Source organism: Lygodium microphyllum, chromosome 4 (genome assembly GCF_053477565.2).
Source record: "Lygodium microphyllum isolate KBCC chromosome 4, Lygodium_microphyllum_v1.1.10, whole genome shotgun sequence".
In the NCBI taxonomy this organism is placed as follows: domain Eukaryota; kingdom Viridiplantae; phylum Streptophyta; class Polypodiopsida; order Schizaeales; family Lygodiaceae; genus Lygodium; species Lygodium microphyllum.
Genome location: NC_141138.1, coordinates 172,750,602 through 172,777,636, shown reverse-complemented (window position 1 = coordinate 172,777,636; position 27,035 = coordinate 172,750,602). Strand labels below are relative to the sequence as shown.

Sequence of the window (27,035 nt, the reverse complement as noted above, 5' to 3'; positions counted from 1 at the left end):
ATTGCCTTTATTTTTCCACTGCATAAATCTGATAGGCTAGACCAAATCCAAAAGGGACTTCTTAGTCCAAGGAAGCAATGGCAGAAAGAACAAAATCATACTAATCATAATGCATTGAGCCACTTTCAATCTAACATGTAGAGTCCAACTCTGAGATTTCCAGTACATGAACCTGTCATGAATTCCAGAGGCCATCCAATCAAGCAAGGCATGGGGAGCAATCTCCACACCAATAGGATATCCTATGTGTTTGGTTGTATTGCCCCTTAGCATCACAATGCCATTCCAGCCCAAGGCCTGCATTAGCATCACAATGCCATTCCAGCCCAAGGCCTGCAGATCATTCTCCGTACAGGAGAGAAGGGTGGATTTCTGAGTATTAATGTGAAGACCCGATGCCAAACCAAAAAGATTCCATGCCACCATTGCCTGATTAACATTAATACGATCCGCCTTAAGGAACATAAAAGAATCCTTTGCCAAAGATTGGCCCACAAGCTAATCACTGCCTGGAAGAGATAAGCAAACTATCTCACCTTGAGCTGCCAACTTATCCAATAATGAGAGCATCGGGTGAGTTACCAAAGCAAACCGCAAAGGGCTGAGAGGACAGCCTTGCTGAAGAGACCGAGATAAGGCAATTTCGTCTGTAATCCCTCCATTAAGAGCAATACGAGCAACAACCCCTTGACTGATGGTATCAACTAGAGAAATCATACATGGCCTAAAACCCATTGTAGACATTAATTGCCGCAAAAATGACCAGCTAACATGATCAAATGCCTTCTCGATATCCAAGCTGAATTAGAAGTTCTTTTATCTTCCACTATCGGAGCACGCAAAGTTTGAGGTTTCATATAAAAACCCTTACCTCTGCGTTGAAAGGTCTGAGTGATTAGGGGTGGCGGAGGATGGAGCGAGAATCTTGCCTAGCATGACAAACCACAGTGACCCAAGAATCCTCCCTAGGAGACAAATTCCGCCCAACCAGAATCGAAGGATGCTCCCCACCCACGTGAGGAACATCCTTCTTGCCTTCCTCACAACCATGTTGGGGAAGATGCTCTAGATTAGCTACTGGTTGCTAAATCATTTGCTGAGGAAGGTGGTCTTGTATTTCCATATCTTGATCCATAGGGCCTTGTACTACCTCCATATTTTTGTTGCATTTCGAAATGAAATGGCCCAACTGGCCACATTTGAAACAATGTCCTAAAAAAGTACCCCATTTCAACTCATACACCAACATTTGTAAGCCTGGAACTTCAAAATGAACTTCTGTAGGTGGGCGAGGTTTTCTTGTATCCCACAGCATACATGCCCTATTCCTATTGCGGGAAGCCAACCGAGGTTCCACCAAAACCTCACCAAGGGTTCTCAGTACCAGAAGGAGAAGTCTCCAAAGATGCAAAGGAGAATCAACCACCTCCACCCAAATTGGGCATGCCTGCCTCTACACCTCCTGAAACTGGGCCATAGGCCTCCAAGGGACCATATGAACCAGCTGCCCATCCAAAAACAAAGGAATGCATTGCCTAATGAAAGCCCGCACTTCGGAGAAACTAAAAAGAGCCTCAAAGAACCCCCTAGGTCCATCATATATCTATTCAACAAGAGGGGCTTGCATATGCCTTGAAGCATCATCATGGCATTGTTCAACATTGACTAACATGGACTACAGCCAAGCACGAATTCTAGTGATAAAGGGAGACCTTCCTATAAAGTAAAAGATGGCAGCCCTCTCATGGAAAGCAAGAACCTGCTTTAATACTAGATCAGTTTCCATGATCGCAACCATTTGATCCCCATCCCGGAAAGCATTAGCTTTACCCTCATTAGCATGGACATAGTCCGACATAACATGATTGGCGGTATCCAACATGAACTGAAGAGACCCATCAATCTGTGAAGAAGCATTAACCTCTAGCTGAGACAAATTTGAGGGGCTTAAGGCCGGTTCTTCAACCGACATCCTACAATGTTTGCCCATTTCATCCCCATCCATCAATGGCCCAGAGTCTTTAACCGAGAAATCACCATCCGAACCCTCCAGATCTTGTCATTCCCTTGCCCTACATGCTAATCAAGGAAGGCCATATCAATGCCATTTGATACCTGCATATTCGCCATTAAAGAAGCACATGGTGATCACAAGATGTGTCACTGAACACTAATAGGCTGTGTCCCACCAGATCTAGGCTGGGACTGACTTTTGAAGGCCATGTGCGGAAACAGACTGCGCAGGAATAGTAAGTGCGAAAGGTGTTCTCGCTCCCTCAATTGTTCACGTAGACGCCGCTGGAAGAAGGGATGCCAAATCTATAGGTTGAGCATAACATTGTATGTACATGGAACGCAAGAGTAGGTCGCGATTTACAGGGCTTTTGACAGGGCGGGTAGCCATCACCCACTACGGTGCAGAAAAGGGAGGGCCAAGAAGACTGCACGTGACCCTTCTCAGATAGCGACGCTGCTGATCCGAGGCACAAGCTTGTGAAGATGCAAAAGATGCGAAGCTGCAGGATGATTAGGGTTTATCCGTTTAACGACATGCAGAAGACGATGGTGCTGGGGTAGATCTGATCAATCCTGATGAAGCAGCAACGCGAACGGTGTAGAGGAAAGGACATCGCCAAATCTCGGTTGTTCTCCTGCCATCGCGTCTCTCTCCCCTCTCTCTGCTAAGACACTTGTTGACAAAATTGGGGCTTCAGACGTACCTATCGTCAGTGCTTGGAGAGTGGGGAAAGAGGACCCTTAAGTCCAAGGCTCTAATTCTTCACTTTGGGGACAGAGAGAAAAAAAAGAACTTTCTTTCCAAGAGGAGAGCCCTCAAGGGTGAGAAAATTAAGTTGGATGAGGACCGTACCCCAGCACAAATAGTGCATCGTAGAGAACACATGCCCAAGGTATTGGAGGCTCGCAAAGAGGGAAAGTGGGCTTTTTATAGGGATGGACGAGTCATCATCACTGACAAAAGGACTTCATGACGGTACAAGGCCTATGAGACACTTCGGATGTCAATATGGAACTGTAATGGAGCCCTACACTTGGATGCTGGTTACTTTGAAGATACCTTCCGAAACATAGATATATCAATTCACACAGAAACACACCAATGTAAAGGTAACCGACTACCAGACGTGCGGGTATACAGGTGGGAAAGTGCATTTCGTCCAGCAGCTATAAAACCAGGAAGCACTAGGGGTTCCGGAGGTGTGGCCATACTATACCGTGAAGACCTCAAAGGGATAGTGCAAGTAATGAAAAGAGACGATGCACGATATTTATGGATTAGGATACATGCAAGAAGACCATGAGATATATTCATCGCAATATGCTACTTTCCTCCTGCAAATTCTACCTATGCCATGCGTGATGGATCTCCCTTTGATGTCCTTTATGAGAATATCATGAGATATGCTAGCACTGGGGACATATTATTAGTAGGTGATTTCAATGCACGCACTGGAGATAGACAGAGTGACTTTTATATGCGTGATAATGCCATGTTCAAAGGGATCAACATAGATGAAATAGGCCTATTCACGAAAGCCCAGGATAAAGAAGTGAGTATCTATGGGACACACCTATTGACTTTGGGAAGTGCACACAGACTAGCCATCTTTAATGGTCTACCACAATGGCCAGGATTTGACAATTTGACATGCTGGAATCACAAAGGAAGAGCAAGTACTGTAGACTACTTGATAGGCTCACCACCATTTATACCAGATATCCAAAACTTTAAGATATCTAAGAGACCAATTGGCATAGCAGCAGATCATGCTATTTTGACATTCATGCTCTTTTGTGTATATATGAAACATGCAACACCATGTCTCCCTAAAAATCCCAAATACTACTTTACAAGAGACACTTCACACATCTACAGTGGTTCTCTGCATACCAGTTTATATACATTGGACTTGAGTCGATCGTTGGAAGAATGTACAAGGGATTTAGCAGAGGCCATACATGGATCAGCCATGTATGCATTCCCACACACCTTACCCCAATGTAGACCCACACGATCTATCGCTCTCTAAAATAGCTGGAATGATGATGAATGCTCGTGTACAGAGAGAAGTAGAGCTAGGCACTCAGACACATCGCCAAGCAAAGACATTCTTCAAACGCCTTGTTTGGAAAAAGAAACGAGACTACTTAGCGAAAGGAGAAATAGAGATACATCAACTATTTTTGGGGGAGGATACCAAGAGCGCATGGAAGATGTTTCATGAAACACAGCCCCCCATACAGATTACATCACCAGATGCTTGGCTTGACTATGGGAGATAGCTGTATGACTTGCCAGGATAGCCACCTATGCAGCCCCCACAAGCTTGTAGGCCAACACAGTGGTCTTTCTTCACATGGAAAATGGTTAGGGATGCAATTTATAGATTAAAAAATGGGAGGGCACAAGATGAGGATGGACTAGTAGCAGAACATTTCTCACATGCTTGTGACATATTAGCACCCATATTAGCACATATATTCAATAGAACAGTATGTGAGGGTTTCCCTATGAGTTGGTCAAACAATACTATAATTCTGCTATTTAAAAGTGGTGATCCCCTGATTCCTAGCAACTACAAGACTATCATTATCGATCATACTTTGGCCAAGATATATGGATCTATATTGGAGCATGAACTCAATGAGTGGGCTGAAATGCAAGGCAAGAGAGCACAAGGACAGGCAGGTTTCAGACGAGGATATACCACGCTCGACCATATTCTCACACTTAGAGCCATTATTGAGGAGGGTCAAGCCCGAGACAAGAGGATCTATTGTTGCTTTGTAGACTTTCGCAAAGCTTTTGATACAGTGCCTCGTACACGTATCATGCAGAGATTGCAAGACCTTGGAATACCAGAGGGTATACGATGGGGTGTCTATGCATTATATGAGGAAGTTACAGATCATGCACGAGCACTTGGGGGGCTATCATAGAGGATTAACAGTACCATAGGAGTGAAACAAGAATGTCCACTTTCACCCACATTGTTTGGTTTATACATAGATGAAGTGTTTGATTACATAGACCGAGGAGGAGCTGGAGCCAGCCTGGCAAGGGTGCTGATACCGATATTATTGTATGCAGATGATATTGTTCTCATTTATGATTCACCGGAGGGATTGTAGTGCCATCTAGATGCTTTGCACATCGTCTGTAAAGATAAAGACCTCACAATGAACCTTGGAAAGACCAAAACCATGGTTTTCAATACTTCAACAGCATGGGTGTCTAGATCTACGTACCAGTTCACACTTGGGGGAGACATACTAGGGCATGTGAGGGAATATGTCTATTTGGGAGTGACCTTCTTTGGCCCACGCTTTTTGTTGAGAGGGGCATCATAGGCACATCTGGCACGTGGATACACAGCACCAGGGGCACTCAAGAGTCAATGTGCTCATATACAATTCTAGGAGCCCCACACCAAACTCTGATTGTTTGACACCCGAGTCACACCTACATTACTATATGGAGCAGAGATACGGGATTGCAGCTTGTACCACAAGCGTCTTAGCCCAGTCACTGATCAGATTGGAGTAGAGAGGGATTATTATGATGGTTGGGGTAGCATGGAAAGGCCATTGATCATAATGATAGCACGCATGATTAGGAGTAAGCCCTCCACTCCACATCCATTGTCAGAGCAGAGCTAGGGGCAACACCTATAGTTACGGAGGCACTCTTCAGGGCAGTGACCTTTTGGCACACACTATGGGAACTTTCACACCATAGATACTCTAGATTGGCACTAATCTCATCTAGACAACTAGCAACAGGAGGCGACAAGAACTGTTGGTTTTCACAGATGGCTGTTTGGATGAACCTACATGGTTTGGATATCGATCGTCTTTCACCTTTGGATTATAACCTTGACTGCCCTACACTTTCTCTCAGTCAATCAGAGTTAAACCAAGTGATCAGAGATGATATCTTTAGGATTGAGGCAGCAAGGACATGGATCCATCCACCAATCCGTCTAGGATCGAGGATAGAGTTCTACAGGAGTCATTTCTTGTGTCTCTCTGATGATGGTCTCACTATTCGGCCAGCATATATGGACACCCATCTCTCCATAGCGTACGGGCTGCTATCGGACAAATTCGGACCTCCTCACATAGGCTTTAGATGGAAACAGGTAGATGGACAAATACCCTAGCAGAGGATACGACTTGCCAGCTTTCTGGTCGAGAGCCCGAGACGGAGGAGCACTACATATGCAGATGCACAATATACTATGACATACGAGGACGGTACTATTGCCTCTTCCGTGATGGATTTGGAGCCCTTCGTCGCAACATGGAGTACAAGGACAAGAGATGCCTAGGTCTTTTCCTCCTGGAGCTCCAGAGGCGGCGAATTGCACTACTGCAAGACCGGAGGCCAGCTCACCCAGAGGGACATACAAAGAGAGCAATGACAGACTTCTATAGAGCCGACCCTATTGACATTGCCAGCCTAGGAGAGACAGAGCCACCCCGCCACACACCTTACAGGCCACACCGTGGAGTCACATTGGATAGAGCCATTTCCCTTCGTTAAGCACGGCGACCCCGTCTACCAGGACCACGTCTGAGGCCACACCACACTCGGATTAGAGCCATTATCACGAGACACCAAAGAGTCACCACCAGGCAAATCAGTGAAGTAGCTAGGGACCGCATCATAGCTGAGATCGTGTGCAGATCTGGAGATCAGCTACAGCCCAAAGCCTCCACCACACGTTTTGTACATGGCTTTATCAAATCTGGTTCTCCTTTCCTTTCCTTTCCTTTTCTATCGATGGAACAACACTACACATGGTTCAACCCTAGTATAGTCCCACCGTATAGTTATTTTCAGTATTATTTCATAGGCCACCGACTTATTTGTAATGTTATCTTTACCTTACTGATGTGATGACATTAGACATGGATGTACTCTGGATTTTGTCTCATAGGCCACATTGGCCTTATGTAGACGTTAATATATCTTTCTTTCTTTCTTTCTTTCTTTCTCTGTGTGTGTGTGTGTGTGTGTGTTGCTGAACTCAATCTGTGTGTGCCTATCTCTCTCACACTGCCAAGGTCACACATCAGCTGAAGCACAGATCTGTCTCCTGTGTCAGAAACCTGCACATCTGTGTGCCTTTCAATCTTACTGCAGGGGATTTGAAAGCCAGAACAGACCGAGGACTGAAGATCAAGTCTGTAATGCAGGCAGATATGACCAGAACTGAGAATAGCAGTACTGTTTAGGGCCACGCAGGTCTGCCCTTCAATCTATCTGCAGGTCGTCACCTGAACAGCGCCCACCACCTTCTCCTCCCTGCCGCCAGGTCGCAGGGCAACACCTTTTCCAGCAGCAACTGACAACTCAATGACTATTTTTCTTCCACACTGAATGTCCGTCTTCAGTGTGGCACGACTACACTTCCGCAGTTCGCTTTTGGCGTCTCTCTCTCTCTTTCTTTTCGTGAAGAAAATTGAATTAGATAGTGAATATTTACATCAGACCATCAGGTCAACATTCTCTCTGTAACTCTTGCTTTCTATTACAACAGACCATTACGATCATGTTGAAAAAGCTGCTCAGGATCAGCCAGGAGCTTCTGAATCGTCTGGTGAGGGAGGTGGTCTTGCATTTCCATATCTGGGTCCATAGAGCATTGCCCTACCTCCATATTTTTGTCGCATTCCGAAATGAAATGGCCCAACTGGCCACATCTGAAACAGTGTCCTACAAAAGTACCCCATTTCAACTCATACACCAACATTTGTAGCCTTGGAACCTCAAAACGAATCTATGTCGGGCGAGGTTTCCCTGTATTCCAAAGCATACATGCCCTATTCCGATTGCGGGAAGCCAGCCGAGGTTCCACTAAAACCTCCCCAATTGTTCTCAAAACCAGAGGGAGGAGTCTCTAGAGATGCGCAGGGAAATCCACCACCTCTACCCAAATGAGGCATGCTTGTCTCAGCACCTCCTGAAACTCAGCCATGGGCCTCCAAGGGACCACATAAACTAGTTGCCCATCCATAAACAAAGGAATGTGTTGCATAATAAGAGCCCGTACTTCTGCAGAATGAAAAAGAACCTCAAAGAGCCCCTTCGAGCCATCATAAATCTCTTCCGCCAGGGGAACCTACATATGGCCTGAAACTTCTTCAGAGCATTGTTCAAAACTGGCAAGCATAGACTACAACCAAGCACGAATTCTGGTGATCAAAGGGGTCCTTCCAGTAAAATAAAATATGGCTGCCCTCTCATGGAAAGCAGCTATCTGTTGTAGAACCAAGCCAGTTCCCATGAATGCAACTACTTGATCCCCATCCGGTAGTGCGTTAGCTTTATCCTCATTATGATGGACATATTCTGACTTAAGATGATTCGTAGTGGCCAGCATGAATTGTAAAGATCCATCGGGCTGTGAACACGAAACATGTACCTCTGGTTGAGACGAATTCGGGCCCAAGTCTGGTTCTTCAACCGACATCCTACAATGTTTAGCCATCTTTTCACTATCCTGCAATGGCCCAAGTTCATCAGCCGAGGAATCGCCATCCGGATGAGCGAAGTCTTTGTCATTCCCTTGCCCAATCTGCTGATCGAGAAAGGCCATGTCGATGCCATTAGATTGCAGAGCCAGAGTGTCGCTTTCCATTTCGTTGCTGGTAGGAGAAGTCATCAATAGGAGAATGTCCAGTCCGCAGGCTCTGCTCGACAGCAATCTTCAGCCCAGGCGCAGATCAGTTGCTGCCGTTACCAGACCTGTGGAGGGTCGCAGTCGTGTGCTCCCAGATCCTGGCGGTTTTGCAGTACGCTGGCTCCTCTCTCTCTCTTTTTTTTTTCGTAAAAGGTAATTGTATTAATTACGAAAAAAATACAAGATTACTTGATTACAAGATACATGATGACACTAAGCCATCATGTGAAGAGGTTCTCTCTCTCTCTCTCTCTCTCTCTCTCTCTCTCTCTCTTTCTGATTACAAGGGACACGAGGGCCCTAGGCCAACGTGTGGGAAATCCCCGTAGTAATGCACTAAAAAGGTTACACCAATCATGGCAACGACCCAGAGGCAATTGCCATATGCCAAGGATGCAAATCCTCCCGAGGGAGCAAGTCGGAGTGTCGGATGAGATCTAGCTACCAATGCAAGAGCCCTTTAAGCCTGGCAATATGTCGTGGTACATTAGAGGCCGAATCAAAGAGAAAAGCATTGCGCGTGGTCCAAATGTGCCAGCATCCCCAGTATCTGAAAAAGTGAAATAAGATCTTCATATGCAACTGTGGCGGTGTGGGATACTTCGGGCGCACAAAAACCCAGTCGAAAGGAGTTAGCGAGGACCCCACCACAGCGCGCCAAATGTGCGACAAGAGTGACCAGATATTCTTGGCGAGCGGGCAAGAAAGAAAACGATGTCGGGCCGATTCCGCCATTGTGGTACAGAAGACTCCTCTCTCTCTCTCTCTCTCTCTCTCTCTCTCTCTCTCTCTCTCTCACAGAGCAGGACTCCGCAGGATGGTATGATGCACACCAGTTCGCAGGACGGTTCCAGCGGCTGTTCACAGGTGGGCGAGGGCAGGGCTCGAGCAGGGCAGAACAGACCCTGTGCTGGTGATGGAAGGTGTTAGGCAGCGCACGAGGCAGGTACACATGACCGCTGGTCAGGGGGAGCACGTCCGCAGACAGGAACGCACGTCCACAGGTCCACCATCGCACGCCTCTCTCTCTCTCTCTCTCTCTCAATATTACCCCAGAAAGTTTTCCTTGTGAAGAATGTTTGTAAAACAGTCTCTCTCTACACATAAGAAACCTCAGAAAAAGTGGAACCAACACCTTCCTTATTCCTGTATTAAGGAAATTTTAAAAACTTTGAAAAATAGTGGCTAGCTAAATATGTAACATGATCCTCACATTCCAAAAGACCTAATTGTCACTCAGCTTTTGAGGAGTCTCTTATCAAAATGTCATGATTCATATCAATATAGAACAATACCATTGTCAAATATCTGCTCCAAATAAGAAACCGTGAAAAATTAGCCAATCATACATGATATTTGCCAACTACCCTGAACATTGGAGAGGGAGAGAATACTGATTCTGACCAATACCCTAGAGCCTATAACACTCTTTAAAAGAGACTAGTAGAGATCTCCTAGAGAAGGTACAGGAATCAACATCAGTATCACCGAAGACCACATAATTGCAAGATTTCTAAATAGTCTATAGTGCCCAAATGCTAATCCAAGAAGAAAATTGAGACAATCGCCTGAAACAAGCAAATAGGATTCCCACACTCATAAAAAGTTTGACAACCTACGAAAAGGGCAGTAGGGCCTCAAATAACCTAATATCATTTCTAGAAGAACACGGAACAAGGGAAAAACCACAAAATATGGCATCCACAAGCAAAACTCACAATCCTTCTCTTGGCCTAGAGAGTACCAAATGGCACAACACCAACCAAGCATCTTCATAAAAATGAGTTGCAACTTAAGAGGGATTTTGCATTTCCATATGCCCCTTAAAGTTGTTACCCTCCACTTTTACTTCACACGAAGGTTGGATATGGACTCTCACTTCTCATCACAAGGTGCCTAAAGGTTGGATTTACTTGATTTCCATGCACACTGAAACAAAAGGAAGCAGGAAAAACTTTGTTGAAATCTGTTAAGCACACTTGTTGACTATGAATGTTACTGTGATGGACAAATACCACTGTTTTGGTCTTGACTCTTGAACAAGATCAATGTATAAGAAATTTGATAGGTTGTGTGGAATCACAAAAACTTTCAATCCTAAACTAACAGAAGAACAAGTCACTAATACCTGTACCACTCCTTGTCTCTTCTCCAAAACTTGTTTTTGTCTGTGTGACGGGGCATCTTCTCAAGAAAGTTCTCAATAAGATTTAAGGTTGGAAGGCTTTGACTAAACACTAGTGTCTTCTCTCCCCTCTCTGAGCTCATACATAAAATATCCAGTAGCAGGACCAGCTTTCCACCATGCTCCAGCATTCCTTGATGTGTATCATTTATTAGATCGCTGCACCAGTCCAGGCTTCTCATCTGCAAGAGGTTGCCCTTTGCAGCCTGTTACCATCTTCATATTTAAATCATTAGAAGCCAATGTACCCAAGATCACCATACCTCATTTACACTCTCTAGCTCTTTCTTCTTCTGGTTTTTCTGGGTGCTGGTTTTATCTGATGTATCAAATGCATAGTAGTTAAACTCAAATAAGGCCTCCAGTCCACCATATCATGCATGTGTTACTTCCCCAGTACTCAGACTAACATATACCACATGATACCAGTGCAAACTTTATTTATGACAGTCTCATGCATACAAAATCAATGTGTATTCTAATTTATTTAAGCTGCACAAGTACTTGCTGTGAAGCTGCACAGTAATAGAAACTGCAATGGGAAGTCTGCACTAAAAACTTATTGTACATATAAACTTCACAAAAAATTCTAAATTTCTAAAGGAAATCATTGAAACATCCTTCGAAGTCCTAAAGGGACTAAACTATGTGCAAAAGATTCACTGCTCAACATGCTGAACAGATGTGCATTGAATAGACCTGACCACTCTGTTCTTAACAGTCCACTGAAATGCAGCATGAAGTTTCATAAGCTCCCATGTGCAATAAGAACAGTCCAATAACCAAACTGTCCAATTTCATAAGCTCTCTAAATTGGTATACATGGGTTCATTCAGATATATATTTGTGCTTAACTGAAGGCTTACACATTTCATAGGAATTAATCTATGGAAAAGAAAATCTATCTATACAAAGTCTAGCCACACTTCTGTATTTTCATTGTGAAAGAGTCTTTCAAGGATTTGGACAGAGATCACACATACTTCTGTAGGGAAAGTCTCTCTGGGAGATGGAAGAGACTGCAAGGAGATTCCGAGAGATGCTTTCACACAGCCATGTATTTCTGACACATTTCACGTAACCCCTCATATGGTCTAGCACTATAGCCCACCGGATTGGTTGGTCACATAACCATTATATGTGCATACTCATGAGGAGGAGAGATACTTCCATGCAGACATGGGATTCTAACACATTTCACCCAGCCCCTCATATGGTCTAGCAGTATAGCCCACCAGATTGGTTCTTCATATAACCATTGTATGTATGTACTAAGTTGCTCTTTATAGGGCATTCTTCATACTTTGTATTTTTAACTTGGGGATTTTCTCCAAGGTGTCATTAATAGAATTTTTCTTTTCTCAAAAAAATGCATTGCCGCAAGATGGCTTTTCATGCAAGCTTTGGATAGGCAACTTTTAGTTCCATCATGGCCCTTTATGATTTGGCCTTTCATTTGGGATGAGCACTATTGATGACTTTTATCTAGTTGAATGACTCTAATATTAAATCATTTCCATCTCACACGTGAAATTTGAAGTTAGGCATGTAATAGAAACTCTTATTGCTTCTTTGCGATATCAATGTGTCTCAATCGCCCGTCACGTCGCTGTGCCCCCGCCTTCCTGTTTGTCGTGCCCCCGCCCGCCTGTTTGTTGTGCCCTGGCCCGTTGTTTCGTCGTGCCCCACCGGTACAGCGCCTTCGCATGCGACTCCCTCCCTCGCCATTGACAGGAACCACCTGCACCCATCCTTCTCACCTTCGCCAGGGCCCTTCGCCAGCTCCCTGCGCGCCGCCTGCGTCCGCCCTGTCCCCCCCCCCCCCCCCTCCCCAGCCTATCTTTTTCCTCCCTCCCAACCCCCCGCCCCACGCATACTGTCTTGCCGGGAGGCTTGGCCCTCTATCAAGTTGCAACACCACCGCCATCGAAAACAGAACCCCCCCCCCCCCCCCCCCTTCGCCATCGACACCCCCCCTTCCCCCTCCAGTTGCTCCCTCCCCCTGCAGCAACTCCCCATCCAGTAGCACACCAGCGCAATAGGTAGGTTCTCCCAGAAGGGACGCGCAATGGAAACCTATGGTTAGACACCGGCGCACTCACCGAGTACCCCCACGCTTCGGGACTGGCTTCACTCCACGCTGTGCATCGGCACAGCGCAGATCATGGAGGCGGTCCTATTGGGCCAAGGGATCTTCATGGTCCGCCTCAGCTTGGCAGACGCAGCTCACGAGCTACTTGCCAGTTCACCATATGCATCCACGAAGGGGGTCATATACATGGTCCCTTGGTACATTGGCTTTACTGTGGAGGCGTTTGCACTCCACAACAGGTTTCTTCGGCACCCGGTCACCCTTCTTTTCCCTGGCCTGGCGATTGAGTATCACCAGTTGGTGGAAGACTTTGGGCGGCTCTTCGGCACTGTCCTTCCCGCGTCCTTCGCGAATGCAATGACAGCTGTAGGGGTCCCAAAGGTACGGTTGGCAGTGAAAGAGGTTAAGAATATCCCACAGTTCCTGGAGATTGAGGCAGGTGGGCACTCCTTTATGCAGCAGGTCATTGTGATTGGGCAACAAGGGCAGTGCCTGCGCTGCCACGACTTTGGGCATCAGGCAGCAGTTTGTACGCGTTTCGGAGCCAAGGCCGCTCCACCCACAGGTCCGCAGGTGGACGCTGACAGTTTCACACGAGTCCAAAGACGACAGAGAGAGAGACAGCAAGGGGGGGCGCAGCCAGCTCCTTGGACCCGGCCTTGTCAGCAGGGTGTTGGTGGGCGAGCGGCCCCCTCTCGGCAGGGCACTCCACAGCCCCCCCTTATCCGCCCCACCCGACAGGACCGCAACCCCCCACATTCTCCATATATGCCACATACTGCCTCGCCTAAGTTCCCACAGGCCCCTCAGCCCCCCCCCCCCCCCCCCCCTCCCCCCGCCACATCCCATGCACCCCCTCCCTCCACTGACCTTGGCCCACAGCCCCCCCTTGCCAGGCCTACCACCCCCCCCCCCCCCCCCCCCCCCCCCCCGAACACCCGCCATGCATCTCCAGCCATCCCACCATATCTCGATCCTCTTCACCCCCATCACCCCCCTACCAAGCAACCCCCCTAATCTGCACCCAGGTCAGGTGAGCCCCCCGAGACCCACCCCCCTCCTCCCACAGGAGGTGATGAGCCACACACACCTACCTCCTCTGCACACCAGCAGTCTCCCCCCGCTCACACAACCACCAGCTCATCCGCCCCTGCCACCGGCCATACTTTCCCAAGACAGGCACAACTGCTGCCACAAGAGTTCTTCCGCAGTGGCCCATGGTCCTACATGCAAGTTGCGGAGCACGGATAGTTCCCACTACCTCTACAAGTGGGGATCTTCGTGGTTCATAAGCCAAGGAGGGGCAAGGTCCACCTACTAGCATCACCGGATGGACCAAACTACGCCTTTTTTCTTCAGTCATCTTACTCAGAGGAGTGGACGACTACACAGATTGAGGAGGAGTTGAAGAGTCAGGTGGCGGATCACGACAGTGGCCACGTTGCATGATGGACATTAACTGGTGGGCTAGCGCCAACGTCCCGCACTTGAGCATATTCTTTCGAGCCCCCCCCACAGTGGAGAGCGCCAAGGGACGTGATCGAGTGGCCCCTGGCATATGCGGCCCGCTTCTACCAGTGTAGAGAGTCGCATTTTTCAGCATGGCTAATAGATGCATTGATAGTACCACCTGGAGCATTTATCACCCCTATGGTCCGGCCGAGGGCCACCATGGGGGACTGGAGTTCACCATCCAGACCAGCGGCAAAGCGCACTTGCATGCCTCACAGTCTCTCTTCCTCATCTGCAGCATCCACACCAAACAGATGCCTCTTCGGTCAGTCACAGGTTTCCCCATGAGCTTACATCTTGCATCCTGGAATGTGAACAGTCTCCACTATAGTGGGGCACGTGGCTCGAGGAAGCTGATTGTTCGACAAGAGTTGCAGCCTGCCCTTGCCGGACGGATAGACATCTTGCTTCTGCAGGAGCACAAGCTCACCCTTGCCCAGCCTCAGCGGGTTGGAAAGGTACTTTCGGGCAGCTCGAATACTTACTGGGAGCATGCCGTAGGTGCCCACGGCAAGAGCGAAGGCGTATGCAACTCTATTGGCCGGAGTCTCACCACTTGTGTACGAGACCACGGGACGATAGTGGCAGGAAGGGTTCTATGGATCAGATTGGATATTGGGGACTCGTGTATTGGAATCCTCAATGTCTATGCCCCTACGGAGGTTAGGGCACGCAGCAGGTTCTGGGTGGAGATTGCAGCTGGACTCCCAGAGGTGGACTCCTGAATTTTTGGAGGAGATTTCAACAACCTGGAGGCTTTGGAGGACCAACAGGGCATAGGAAGAAACTACCAGGGCATGGCTGGGGAGGAGCAGGAGGCATGGGAGGTCTTTCTGCTTGCAATCGGAGCACGTGATGCATGGAAAGACCCTGCCTTCCACAAGAGGGAGAGGTCTTTGGACTTCTCCTGGGGATACAGGCAGCTAGGTGGAGCCCTGCTGGAGCGGTTGGATAGGTTTTATGTGGGAGAGTGGGGAGGCTCTTGTGGAGGCCAGATTGAGCAGTTGACAAGCACCACGTTATCCAATCACTGCCCGGTTCTCCTGACATTGGATCCCCAAGCATCCGCCATAGATATACGATCCTGTTGGATCCCTGACTCGATCTATAGGAGGGAGGAGGTGTCGAGATAGATAGAGCAGATTTGGATCAGAGAGTGGGTCAGGAGGGACAGGATAGCAAAGGAGGTTGCAGAGGTCCTAGCCGAGTCAAGCAGAATCTGCCAAGAGGCAGCCGTACAGGCCAAGCAACAGTGCTGGGAGGAGGAGAGAGCACTCCGGCGGGACCTTGCATCCACGCAGAGATTATTGCAAGAGGCACGAGGGGACCCCACCCTCCATGCACAGCAGGTAGGCGTGCGTGCGGCCATTGCTGGCTTGGAGGACAGGTGCTCGGAGTTCTCTTTCCGCACGTTAACAGCCTTTTGGGCGCGGAAGGGGGACACGATGTGTAGGGAGTTCTTCCAGGTACACCAGCCCCGCACCGCGGGAGAGCAGATACGCAGCCTTAGGGATCAGTATGGGAGAACCCATTCTAGCCCTGATGAGGTGATGGAGATTGCCACCGACTATTACACGCGCCTCTTCCAGCAGGAGATAGCTTCAGCTAGAGGACAGAGATGCAGATAGCAGGTATGGGATCACACCCCATCCCTCGTCACAGAGGAGATAGGGCACGCCCTCCTAGCCCCCTTCACAGAGAAGGAACTAGAGGAGGCTTTCCATACACAGGATGGGCAGAAATGCCCAGGGGAGGATGGCCTCTCTAAGGCTTTCTTCACTACCTACTGGGATGTGGTGAAGGACCCCCTACTGAGGGCTTTCTAGGAGATCTTCACCTCAAGACACCTGCCAAGGAGTCTCTCAACACACCTTATCAGTCTTCTCCCCAAAGGGGGAGACCGGTTGGAGCTCTCCCAGCGGAGACCGATCACCTTATTGTCAGTGGCCTATAAGGCACTGGCAAAGATGATTGGTAAGCGATTACGCCATGTGCTTCCAGATATCATTCATGACACACAGACACGCTTTGTTCAGGATAGGAGCATCCTAGACAATGTATTTACATTCTTTGAGGCGACAAAGTGGCCTCACCACAGTGGACAAAGACTGGCAGCACTACTCTTGGATATCGAGAAAGTGTATGATAGGGTGGACTGGGATTTCCTAGAGGGCACCATGGTGAAGTTGGGATTCCCCCACGCTTGGATTCGAGGGTCTCCGGCCTGTACAGATCAGCCACCAGTAGGGTTCTCATAGACGGAAGGCGAGGGCAGGAGTTTCGGCTGGAGAGATCGGTCCAACAGGGCTGTCCCTCGGCCCCATACATGTTTCTACTCTTCGCAGAGGCAATGTCTCGCTTCCTCAGGTCACGTGTGAGCGGACTACGCGGCCTCCAACTTCCAGTGAGAGAGGAGACTGAGTTGTTAGACTCAGAGTACGCAGACGACACAGGCCTCTACATAGAGGATGATGAGGTGATGCTGGAGAGAATGAGGCTGGCTCTTGATGTGTTCTGCGTTGCAGCGAGTGCGAAAATCAACTGGCGAAAGTCGGTTGGTTTCCTCACAAACCTGGGCTCCAGCACAGAGTGGGGCATCCACCTGGGATTTAGATGGGTGAGCAGAGGGCAAACCGTCCGATACCTAGGGTTCCAGGTGGGACTTGAAATCACTCCTGCCCAGCAGTTTCTTCTTGTCCTAGATTCTATTCGAAGGAAGCTAACCTACTAGAGCACGGTTCACCTCTCACTAAGCTAGTCGAGCCCTGGTGGTTCTCCAGGTTCTCCTAGCGACGGCCTGGTACATCGCCTCGTGTTGGTGCTTCTCCTCATCGTGCGTAGGGCAGCTTCGACGCCTAGTGCAGAATTTCCTTTGGTCTGGATCTGATGGCTCTAGGGACTCCAAGGCCAAGGTGGCGTGGGTGACCATCATATGACATCGATCAGAGGGAGGGCTTGGGATCATAGACCCAAAATATCAGAGTATGGCCCTCTTGGGCAAGCTAGTTGTCCGCGGTCTCACACCAGGCGGGCAGACTTGGAAGGTCTTATTGCAGGAGGGCCTTCAGGACTGTAAACCGAGGCTTGGCGGGGAGTGGAGGCCGCCCCTGAGATGGATCTTCACTTCAGCCCAGACCAACCCTCCCCCCCTCCCCGATCACCTTTCCTGCGGAGCCTACTCTGCATGTGGCAGGGTCTCTGTAAGGCCCTAATCCAAAGCCCCCCAGGTTGCCAGGAGGAAATAGACCATCAAGCGGTGATCTGGAATCTCCAGCTCAAAGATAGGGAAGGGGCACAGATAGGTGAGCGCCCCCACATCCAGTGGGCTGGGTGGGAGGCCGGCCTGGCTCGTTCCATTAGGACATGGTGGGAGGTGTACAGGATGGCGGTCGAGGAGGTGCTGCAGTGAGTATCAAGTTGCACGAGAGAAGTGGAGTTGAGGAGAAGAGAGATAGACGCAGCAATACCTCTGGAGTGGCTCCCCCCCCCCCCCCCCCCCCCCGATACGAGAGCCGATAGAGGCCGGGGAGGTATGGGCAGCTAGGTTCTCTCCGGCAGGCATCCCTCTTCAGGTGGCAGGTAGAGTGGGTGGCGCCCCCCAAGGGACCTTCTTCACCGTTCAAGAGGGGGGACGTCTGGCCCTTGAGAGAGGGCACCCGGATGAGGGGAACTCCACCCTTTCGTGGAGGAGGATTCGGGTGGTGGGTCTTCAGGGGAAGACTTGGCGACTGGACCCCTATGTTTTCTGGAAGGAGCTCAAGGAGTGGCGCTTTTGGATCTGGGAGGGTAGACCACTTGATGAGCTGGAGTGGGATCCAGGAGAGTGGCTATGGCCGGCCTCTGCGGTCGCCAAAAAGCCACCCTGGTTCCTAGAGTATACTGCCAGGATTGGCTGACATGTACTGATGCAAGAGGATATGGACTGGGCACTGTCACGTAGCAGGCACTAGGCGGAGCACACCATCACGAAGCCCTTCCACGGACCTTCTGGCGGCGCCTATGGGATAGCTGGAGGCCGAGGAGGTTGTCATATTTTTTATGGCTGGTGGCACATGGAGGCTTAGCGGTGGGAAGCTGGCTTGTCCAGATGCAGAAGGAGGGAGGTTGTAAGCGCTGCACACAGCAGCCTTTGGAAACCCCAAAGCACTGCCTTTGGTCTTGTGAGGAGGCGCAGCTCATGTGGAGAGGAGCATGCCGTATCCTTCGACGTATAGCGCCCAGCCTTGGGTGTATTTCATGGGGAGCTTTCTGTTGGCAGGAAGTCAGCCAGGGCCGTCACCTTTTGTATGAGGCCATGAGGCCGGGATGCAGGACACGATATTCATGATCGAGGCAGGGTCATGCACAGTGGTCGGTCTGGAGGCTTTACCCATCCGCCAGGTACCAGAGCCCACAGCAGACCGCTCGGAGATATGGGAGATCATAGGGACTCTTACTGGATGGCATATTTGGAAGGCGCGATGCCAGGTGGCTTTCGGCGGAGAGAGACTTTCAGCACTTGCGACCTTAGCAGAGCTATGGACCTCCATCATCCATTCCCTCCGCGGCCGATGGGATCAGGTGCAGGGCAAGTCCACGGCTCGTCAAAAGCTCCGTGGTCACTTCATGCATACCTGGGGCGGCCAGGGCCTGTTCTTTGTGATGCAGGCAGGCAGCCCCATTTGGCGATATACACCCCCCCCCAATGGCTTCTTGCCCCCATCCCCCCTAGACCGCCTTGAGAGGCTTGTATACATGATGTACTAGTGACTCTGCTTCAGCCCCAGCTAGCCTGTTGAGCAGGAGCACTCTGTTGTAATCAGCTTTTTGAGTAATATAATCAGCCACATTTTACTTGGAAAAAAAAAAAGAAACTCTTCATTTGCAAATCTTTGATGTTGATTATGCCTGCAATGGTTTTTTGTTTCTTTCCAACACGTCATGAGTGATTGTGGAAAACATTGCATGGGATTGAATAGATAGAATGTTCAATAGGAAAAAGTTGTTTTGGAAGTTTGTATTAGCTAGCTGATCATAGAGTTCATCACTTGCCAGAATTGGACATAGTGTGTTCCTGCCTAATCCATGACGTTACCTTGAACAAGCACAATCAGGATCTTGCTACAGAATCACTGGACCCAATCATAATAAAGCCAAATCACGATCTTACTTGAGGAAAAGAGAAGAGGATCTTGTTGATGATGCCTTTACTTCTATCTCCCATTCCCATAAACAGGTGCACATGAAACATCCATCCGATATGCTTTTGTTGAACCAAAGACTTAACTGTACCCACTTTAAGGTGCCACATCAGCAAAAAATTAGCTCTTAAATTTATGATAATTGATTTTGTCACCCCTGACATTTGAGGAAAGGAAGAAAGTAAGGAAGATGGTAATGAGCTAGACAAAGATCTTGCAAAGTTTGGCACAACTAATTTTAGAGGCTATCATGTCAACTAGAGTATCGGTTCCTTTTCGGACAGAGGAGCTAAAAACAGCCATGAAGGATAATGATTGAGCTCACTAATTAAATAATTTGGTACTTAAATCCATTCCATTGACATCATGGGAGTAACTTGTCTCCTCTTGACTGCTCTATGTCCATTTTATTTCCATTGTCCTCTCCACACTTCAATCCATTATTGCATCTTTCTTGTTATAGAGATATATATATATATATACCAAGTGCCCTCTATGTTGTGAACCACCAACAACGGATTTAAAATGTATCGTACATCCAACTAGCTTGTTTGGATTTCCATAACATATCATAAACATACTTGATGCCTCTTGTCTTTAGAACATCTCAAAATGATGAAGAATGCTTGCATTCTTTAAGAGCAATGTCATCAAAATGAGAAATAAGGCACAAGGACACTGCAAAAGGAACAATGTACAATGTGAAACCTTCACTAAATTGAAAGTTTGCACCTCAAAATTAAGTTACATTAAAAGTTTTGCCCAATGTTCAGATTTCAAAACACCAAGCAGCCTCGTTGTCGTTAATTCAACTTGTGGCATTTGTGGGTCATTAATGCAATTAGGAAGCCTGGTTCTCAAGTACGATATAGTACAGTACGATTAAATACAGTATTAAATGGTACTATAAGATTTTTTAAGGTACATTACAATAAACATACAACATTCTCTCCTAAAAGCTAATTAAAACCTAATTTGTTTTGGCAAAACGAGGTAGAGAAGTTGCCTGAATCTCTAACAACATAATTCCATATCAGACTCATAATTGTATAAGAAGCATTTGACCTTCCCAAACTGCACATTGAACAGGGAAAGAAGTATCCATTAAGTTGGTAACTTATATAACTAACACATACAATACATTACCTACAGTACAACATAGTATGAACCCTTCCATATGTGGTAGTAGTGCAACTATGTTAGGAAGGCATGCATTAGCATTTGCAGCCCTTCTTCTCCCATCTTGGCAGCCCACACTCTCATTCTTGGCTTTTGAGATCAGTTTCCAGCCATTCTCTGTCTCCCTCCTGGCTATGCAGAATGTGACTTTGGAGGGCAAAGCAACGTCTTTCTTCTTCTCCTTGCTTGGGACTTAGGTAGCAAACTCCTTGACTCCCTTATTAGCAACTACTGCTCCTGCTTTTATCTAAATTTCATCAAAACAAGTTATTAGGGCACAAGGTGCTGAGATTCTCTCTTCTTCGCCCAGATCTCAAGCCTTGTGCACTTTCGAGTTTCTAAACAACTTTGCCATGAAGAAAGTGATTTTCTCATAGTTTCGTCACGCATCACAAGTGAAGGACAAAAATAGTCACGAGGCTGGGGACATGGTGAAACCACCAAAAGTAGGGAATAGGGAATGGGGGACCAAGACTAAATAATATTTTTTTTCCCTTCAACTTTGAAATTTGGAATGTGCATGATCAAAGTATCAAAATAACAATAACAAGTAACAATGCATAAGACTACTACATAGCACATCGAACAATTGGTCCCAAATGACCAAGGTGTCACTTGATACTAACAGATTAATAGCAAGATACAAATTACAGCCTAAGGGAAGGTAAACAGTTAATAGCAAAGTTAGTATCAAGAACCAATCCATACAGGTATCCCTAACGAGATTGTCCTATGATAGGGTGGACTCGATAAGTCAGGTGGTTTCCCACAACGTAAATAGAACTGAATTCAACGACCTCCTAGGGTTTGATTGTAGAATTGGCATAGCACTATTTTAGGAGGCTGGAGTTGAGATTTTACCTTATCGATAGAGGTCAGATTACACTCCCCTTGGTCTCTCAACCTCTTTGAACCAAGTGTAGTGCTTGACACACTTCGAGACATCACTCTATACACAAGTGTACTCTCTTTTTTTTTTGCAAATAAAGTGTGGCTAATTATATTACTTCAGAAAAAACCTAAATACAAGGAAGTGCTCATGCTCAACCGACTAGCTGGAGCTGATGCAGAGTCACAGGTATATCAAGTATACAAGCCTCTCAAGACGGTCTAGGGGGGATGGGGGCAAGAAGCCATGGACGGGGAGTGTATCACCATCTGGGGCTGCCTACCTCCATCATGAAGAACAGGTCCTCGCCGCCCCAAGTGCTCATGAAATGAAAATGCAGCTCTTAAGGAGCTCCAGACTCACCCTGCACTTGGTCCCATCGGCCGCGAAGGGAGTGGATGATGGAGGTCAGAGCTCTGCGAAACTCACCTGTATTGAAAGTCTCTCCCTGCCAAAAACCTCCTGACACCGTGCCTTCCAGATGTGCCATCCAGTAAGACTCCTTGCGATCTTCCATACCTCAGAGCGGTTTGCTATGGGCTCCAGTACCTAGCAGATGGGTAGAGCCTCCAAGCCGACCACAACGCATGACCGAGCCTCAATAATGAAGATCGTGTCCTACATCCTAGCCTCATACAGAAGGTGACGGCCCTGGCTGACTACTTGCCAACACGCTCCTCTCCACATGAGGTACGTCGCCTCACACGACCAAAGGCAGCGCATTGGAGTTTCCACAAACTGTTGTGTGCAACGTTTACAACCTCCATCCTTCTGCATCCAGGCTAACCAACTCCCCACCGCTAGGCCTCCATGTGCCAACAGCCATAGGAAATACGATATCCCTCCTCGGCCTCTAGCTGTCCCATAGATGGCGCTAGAAAGTCCGCCGGAAGACATCCGTGATGCTGTGTTCCGCCCAATACGTGCTATGCGACAGCGCCCCAAGTCCATGTCCTCCTACATCAGTACATGTCTCCCAATCCTCGCTATGTACTCCAGGAATCTCGGTGGCCTCTTGGCAACCGCAGTGGCTGGCCATAGCCACTCTCCCGAGTCCCACTTGAGCTCATCAAGTGGCCTGCCCTCCCATATCTAGAGGCGCCACTCCCATAGCTCCTTCCAGAACACAAGGGTCCAACCACCATGTCTTCCCCTAAAGGCTAACCACCCAAATCCTCCTCCACGCAAGGACAACTATCCCCTCATCCAGTTGCCCTCTATCAAGGACCAGATGCCCCCCCTCCTACACGGTGAAGAAAGTCCCATGTGGGGTGCTGCCCACTCTACCTGCTACCTATAGGGGGTCAAGCTACTCCTGAGGTATTGCTCCGTCAATCTCACTTCTCCTCAACTCCTCTTTGGCAACCTGATGCCCGCCTGCAACACCTCCTGGTCCACCATGGTGTACACCTCCCGCCATGTCCTGATGGTACGACGAGTCGAGGGCCAGCCTCCCACCCCTCAGCCCACTGGATGTGGGGACGCTCACCAATCTATACCCCATCCCGATCTCTGACCTGGGGGGTTCCAAATCACCGGTTAGTGGTCTATCTCCTCCTGGCAGCCTGGAGGGCTCTGAATTAGGGCCTTAGGGAGGCCTTGCCACACACGAAGTAGGCTGCGTAGGAAGGAAGATCTGGGGGGTGTGATTTGGGTCATCGTGAAGATCCATCTCAAGGACAGCCTCAAATCATAGCCAAGCCTCAGTCTACACTCTTGGAGACCCTCCTGCAATAGCACCTTCCAGGCCTGCCCTCTTGGTGTGAGACCGCGCACTACTAGCTTGGCCAAAAGGGCTAGACTTTGATACTCTGCGTCTATGATCACAAGCCCTCCCTCTGACCGATGTCGGATGATGGTCGCCCATGCTACCTTGGCCCTGGAGTCCCTGGAACCGCCTGACCCGGCCTAGAGAAAATTCTACACTAGGCGGCGAAGCTCAACTATACAGGACGAGGAGAAGCACCAACACGAGCCGATGTACCAAGCCGTCGCTAGGAGGACATGGTCAACCAGGCCCACTAGGGAAAGGCGAGCAGTACTCCAATAGGTCAGCTTTCTCCGAATAGAGTTGAGGACTGGAAGAAACTGCCGGCATGAGTGATGTAGAGTCCCACCTGGAACCCTAGGTAACGATCGGTCTGTCCTCTACACACCCATCTAAATCCCAAGTGGATGTCCCACTTTGTGCTAAAGTCCGGGTCCATAAGGAAACCAATCGACTTTCACCAGTTGCTTTTCGCTCCCATTGCAGTGCAAAACACCTCGAGAGCTAGTCTGACTCTCTCTAGCATTAGCTCATCGTCCTCTATGTAGAGTGTTGTATCATCTGCATACTTTGAGTCTAACAGCTCCGTCTCCTATCTCACCGGAAGTCGGAAGCCACGTAACCCGCTCACACTTGACGTGAGGAAGTGAGACATCACCCCTCCAAAAAGTAGAAACAGATACAGGGCCACAGGGTAGCCCTGCCAAACTGATCTCTCCAGCCGAAACTCCTCCCCTCGCCTACCATCTATGAGAACCCTGCTGGTAGCCGATCTGTAAAGTGCGGAGAGCCCATGGATCCATGCCTAGGAGAAGCCCCATCTCACCATGGTGCCCTCTAAAAAGTCCCAGTCAACCCCGTCATAGGCTTTCTCAAGATCCAGGAGTAGTACTGCCAATCCCTGACCACTGTGTTGGGCCCACTCTGTCGCCTCAAAGAAGGTGAAGACATTGTCTAGGCTCCTATCCTGGACAAAGCCTCTCTGTGTGTCATGAATGATGTCTAGAAGCATAGGGCGGAGTCGCATACCAATCATCTTTGCCAGTGCCTTATAGACCACTGACAACAGGGTGATCGGTCTCCGCTGGGATAGCTCCAACCGGTCTCCCCCTTTGGGAAGGAGACTATTAAGACCTGCCGAAAGACTCTCTGGCATCCTTCCTGAGCTGAAAATCTCTTGGAAGGCCAGCAGTAAGGGATCCTTCACCACCTCCCAATAGGTAGTGAAGATGGTCTTAGAAAGGCCATCCTCTCGGGCATTTCTGCCCGTCCTAAGTATGGAAAGCCTCCTCTAGTTCCTTCTCCTCTATGACAAGGGATAGGATGTGATCCCAGACCTACCATCTACATCACTGTCCTCTGGCTAAGGCTCTTTCCTGTTGGAAAAGGGGTTTGTAGTAGTCAGTGGCAATCTCCATCACCTCATCTGGGCTAGAGCGAATCCTCCCATACTGATCTCGAAGGCTACGTATCTGCTCTCTTGAGGTGCGGGATTGATGCACCTGGAAAAACTCCTTGCACATCGTGTCCCCCTTCTGCGCCCAAAAGGCTACTGAGATGCAGAATGAGAACTCCGAGCACCTCTCCTCTAGGCCAACCAGGGCTACTCGTGCACACACCTGTGCGTGGAGGATGGGATCCCCTAGTGCCTCCTGTGGTAGTCTCTACATGGCTGCTAGGTCCCGTTGGACTGCTATCTCCTCCTCGCAGCTCTGCTACAGGGCTGCTTCCTGGCAAATACTGCTCTACTCAGCTAGGACCTCTGCAACCTCCTCTGCGATCGGTCCATCCTGCCCCACTCCCTAGTCCGAATCCGCTCAATCTGTCTCTTCACCTCCTCCCTCCTGTAGATCGAGCCATGGGCCGATAGAATCATCTGTCTAGGACAGAAGCTAGGGCATCAAGTGTCATGAGAACCGGACAATGATCAAACAAAGTAGTGCCGGCCAACTGCCCTACCTACCCTCCGCAAGAGCGTCCCCACTCTCCCACATAAAACCGGTCCACCTGCTCCAACAAAACTCCACCTAGCCGCATGTATCCCCAAGAGAAGTCCAACGACTTCTCCCTCCTGTAGAAAGCTGGATCTCTCCAGGCATCGCGTGCTCCTACTGCCAGTAGGAAGACCTCCCATGCCTTCTACTCCTCCCTAGCCATGCCCTAGTAGTTTCTACCTCTGCCATGCTAGTCCTCTAAGGCCTCAAGGTTGTTGAAGTCTCCTCCAACAATCTAGGAGTCCACCTCTGGGAGACTTGTTGCGATCTCCACCCAGAACGTGCTGCATGCCCTAACCTCAGTAGGGGCATTGACATTGAGGACTCCAAGACACGAGTCCCCAATATCCAATCTGATCCATAGAACCCTCCCTGCCACAATTGTCCTGTGGTCCCGTACACAAGCAGTGAGGCTCCGGCCAAAAGAGGTGCATACGTCTCCACTCCTACCGTGGGCACTGATGGCGTGCTCCCAGAAGTGTGTGAACTCCCTCGGAGTACCTTCCCTACCCGGTATGCCTGGGCAGGATTGAGCTTGTGCTCCTACAAAAGTAAGATGTCAATCCGTTCGGCAATGGAAAACTGCAGCTCCTGCCAAACAATCAACTTCTTGGAACCACGTGCTCCATTATAGTGAAGGTTGTTCACATTCCAAGATGCAAGATGTTAACTCATAGGAAAAACCTATGACTAACCGGACAGGCACCTCTTCGGTGTGGAAGCTGCTCACGAAGAAGAAGAGCTATGGGACATGCAGATACACGCTTTGATGCAAGCCTCCATGGTGCGCTCCATTCCCCCATGGTAGTAGCCCTCGGGCAAACCATGGGGGTGATGGATGCACTTGGTGGTACCACTAGGACATCTATCAGCCAAGTTGAGAGATATGACTCTGTACACTCGTAGAAACGGGCCGCCTATGCTAGGGGCCACTCGATCACATCCATTAGAGCTCTCCACTGCGGAGGGGCTCGAAAGATAATATTCAGATGTGGGACCTCGGCCCCATCCCACCAATTAATATCCATCATGCAACCCGGCCACTACTAGGAGAAGAGTGCCAGTCCTCCTTCTCCCATCCACTGGGAGATATGGTCTGCCACCTGGCTCTTCACCTCCTCTATTTGTGTCATCATCCAGTCTCATGTATGAGAGGTCTGAAGAAAGAAAGCATAGTTTGGTCCATCCGGTGGTGCTAGTAGATGGACCTTTCCGCTCCTTGACTTCCGTACCACAAAGATTCCCAACTCGAGAGGTAGTGGGACCTCTCCATGCTCCGCATCTCTCAGGTAAAAGGCGGCATGGACGGATGAGCTGGTGGCTGTGTGGGGAGGGGTGGAGGTGTGGAGATCACCTTTACTAGGTGCGAATCAGGGGGACTAATCGGCGGGGGGATGGTGGGGTGGTCCAAGGCACAAGGTGAAAGCTGTTCGCATCCACCTATGGGTGTGTCGGCGAAGCATCTTGGCTCCAAAGCACGTGCAATCTGATGCCTGATGCCCAAAGTCATGGCACGCAGACACTGCCC

The 27,035-nt window shown here is 48.9% G+C and overlaps 1 protein-coding gene across 4 annotated transcripts in view; it reads right to left on the bottom strand.

The window, feature by feature from the left end:
* ATRX (P-loop containing nucleoside triphosphate hydrolases superfamily protein) overlaps positions 1–27,035 on the bottom strand; it is a 226,923-nt gene that overhangs the window by 53,717 nt on the left and 146,171 nt on the right. For all 4 annotated transcript variants that reach the window (XM_087676926.1, XM_087676923.1, XM_087676924.1 and 1 more), the window contains 2 exons: positions 11,157–11,212; positions 10,837–11,075 (listed from right to left, as the gene is read on the bottom strand). In XM_087676926.1, the coding sequence (XP_087533052.1) occupies positions 10,837–11,075; positions 11,157–11,212 (295 nt within the window). The remainder of the gene's footprint in view (positions 1–10,836; positions 11,076–11,156; positions 11,213–27,035) is intronic.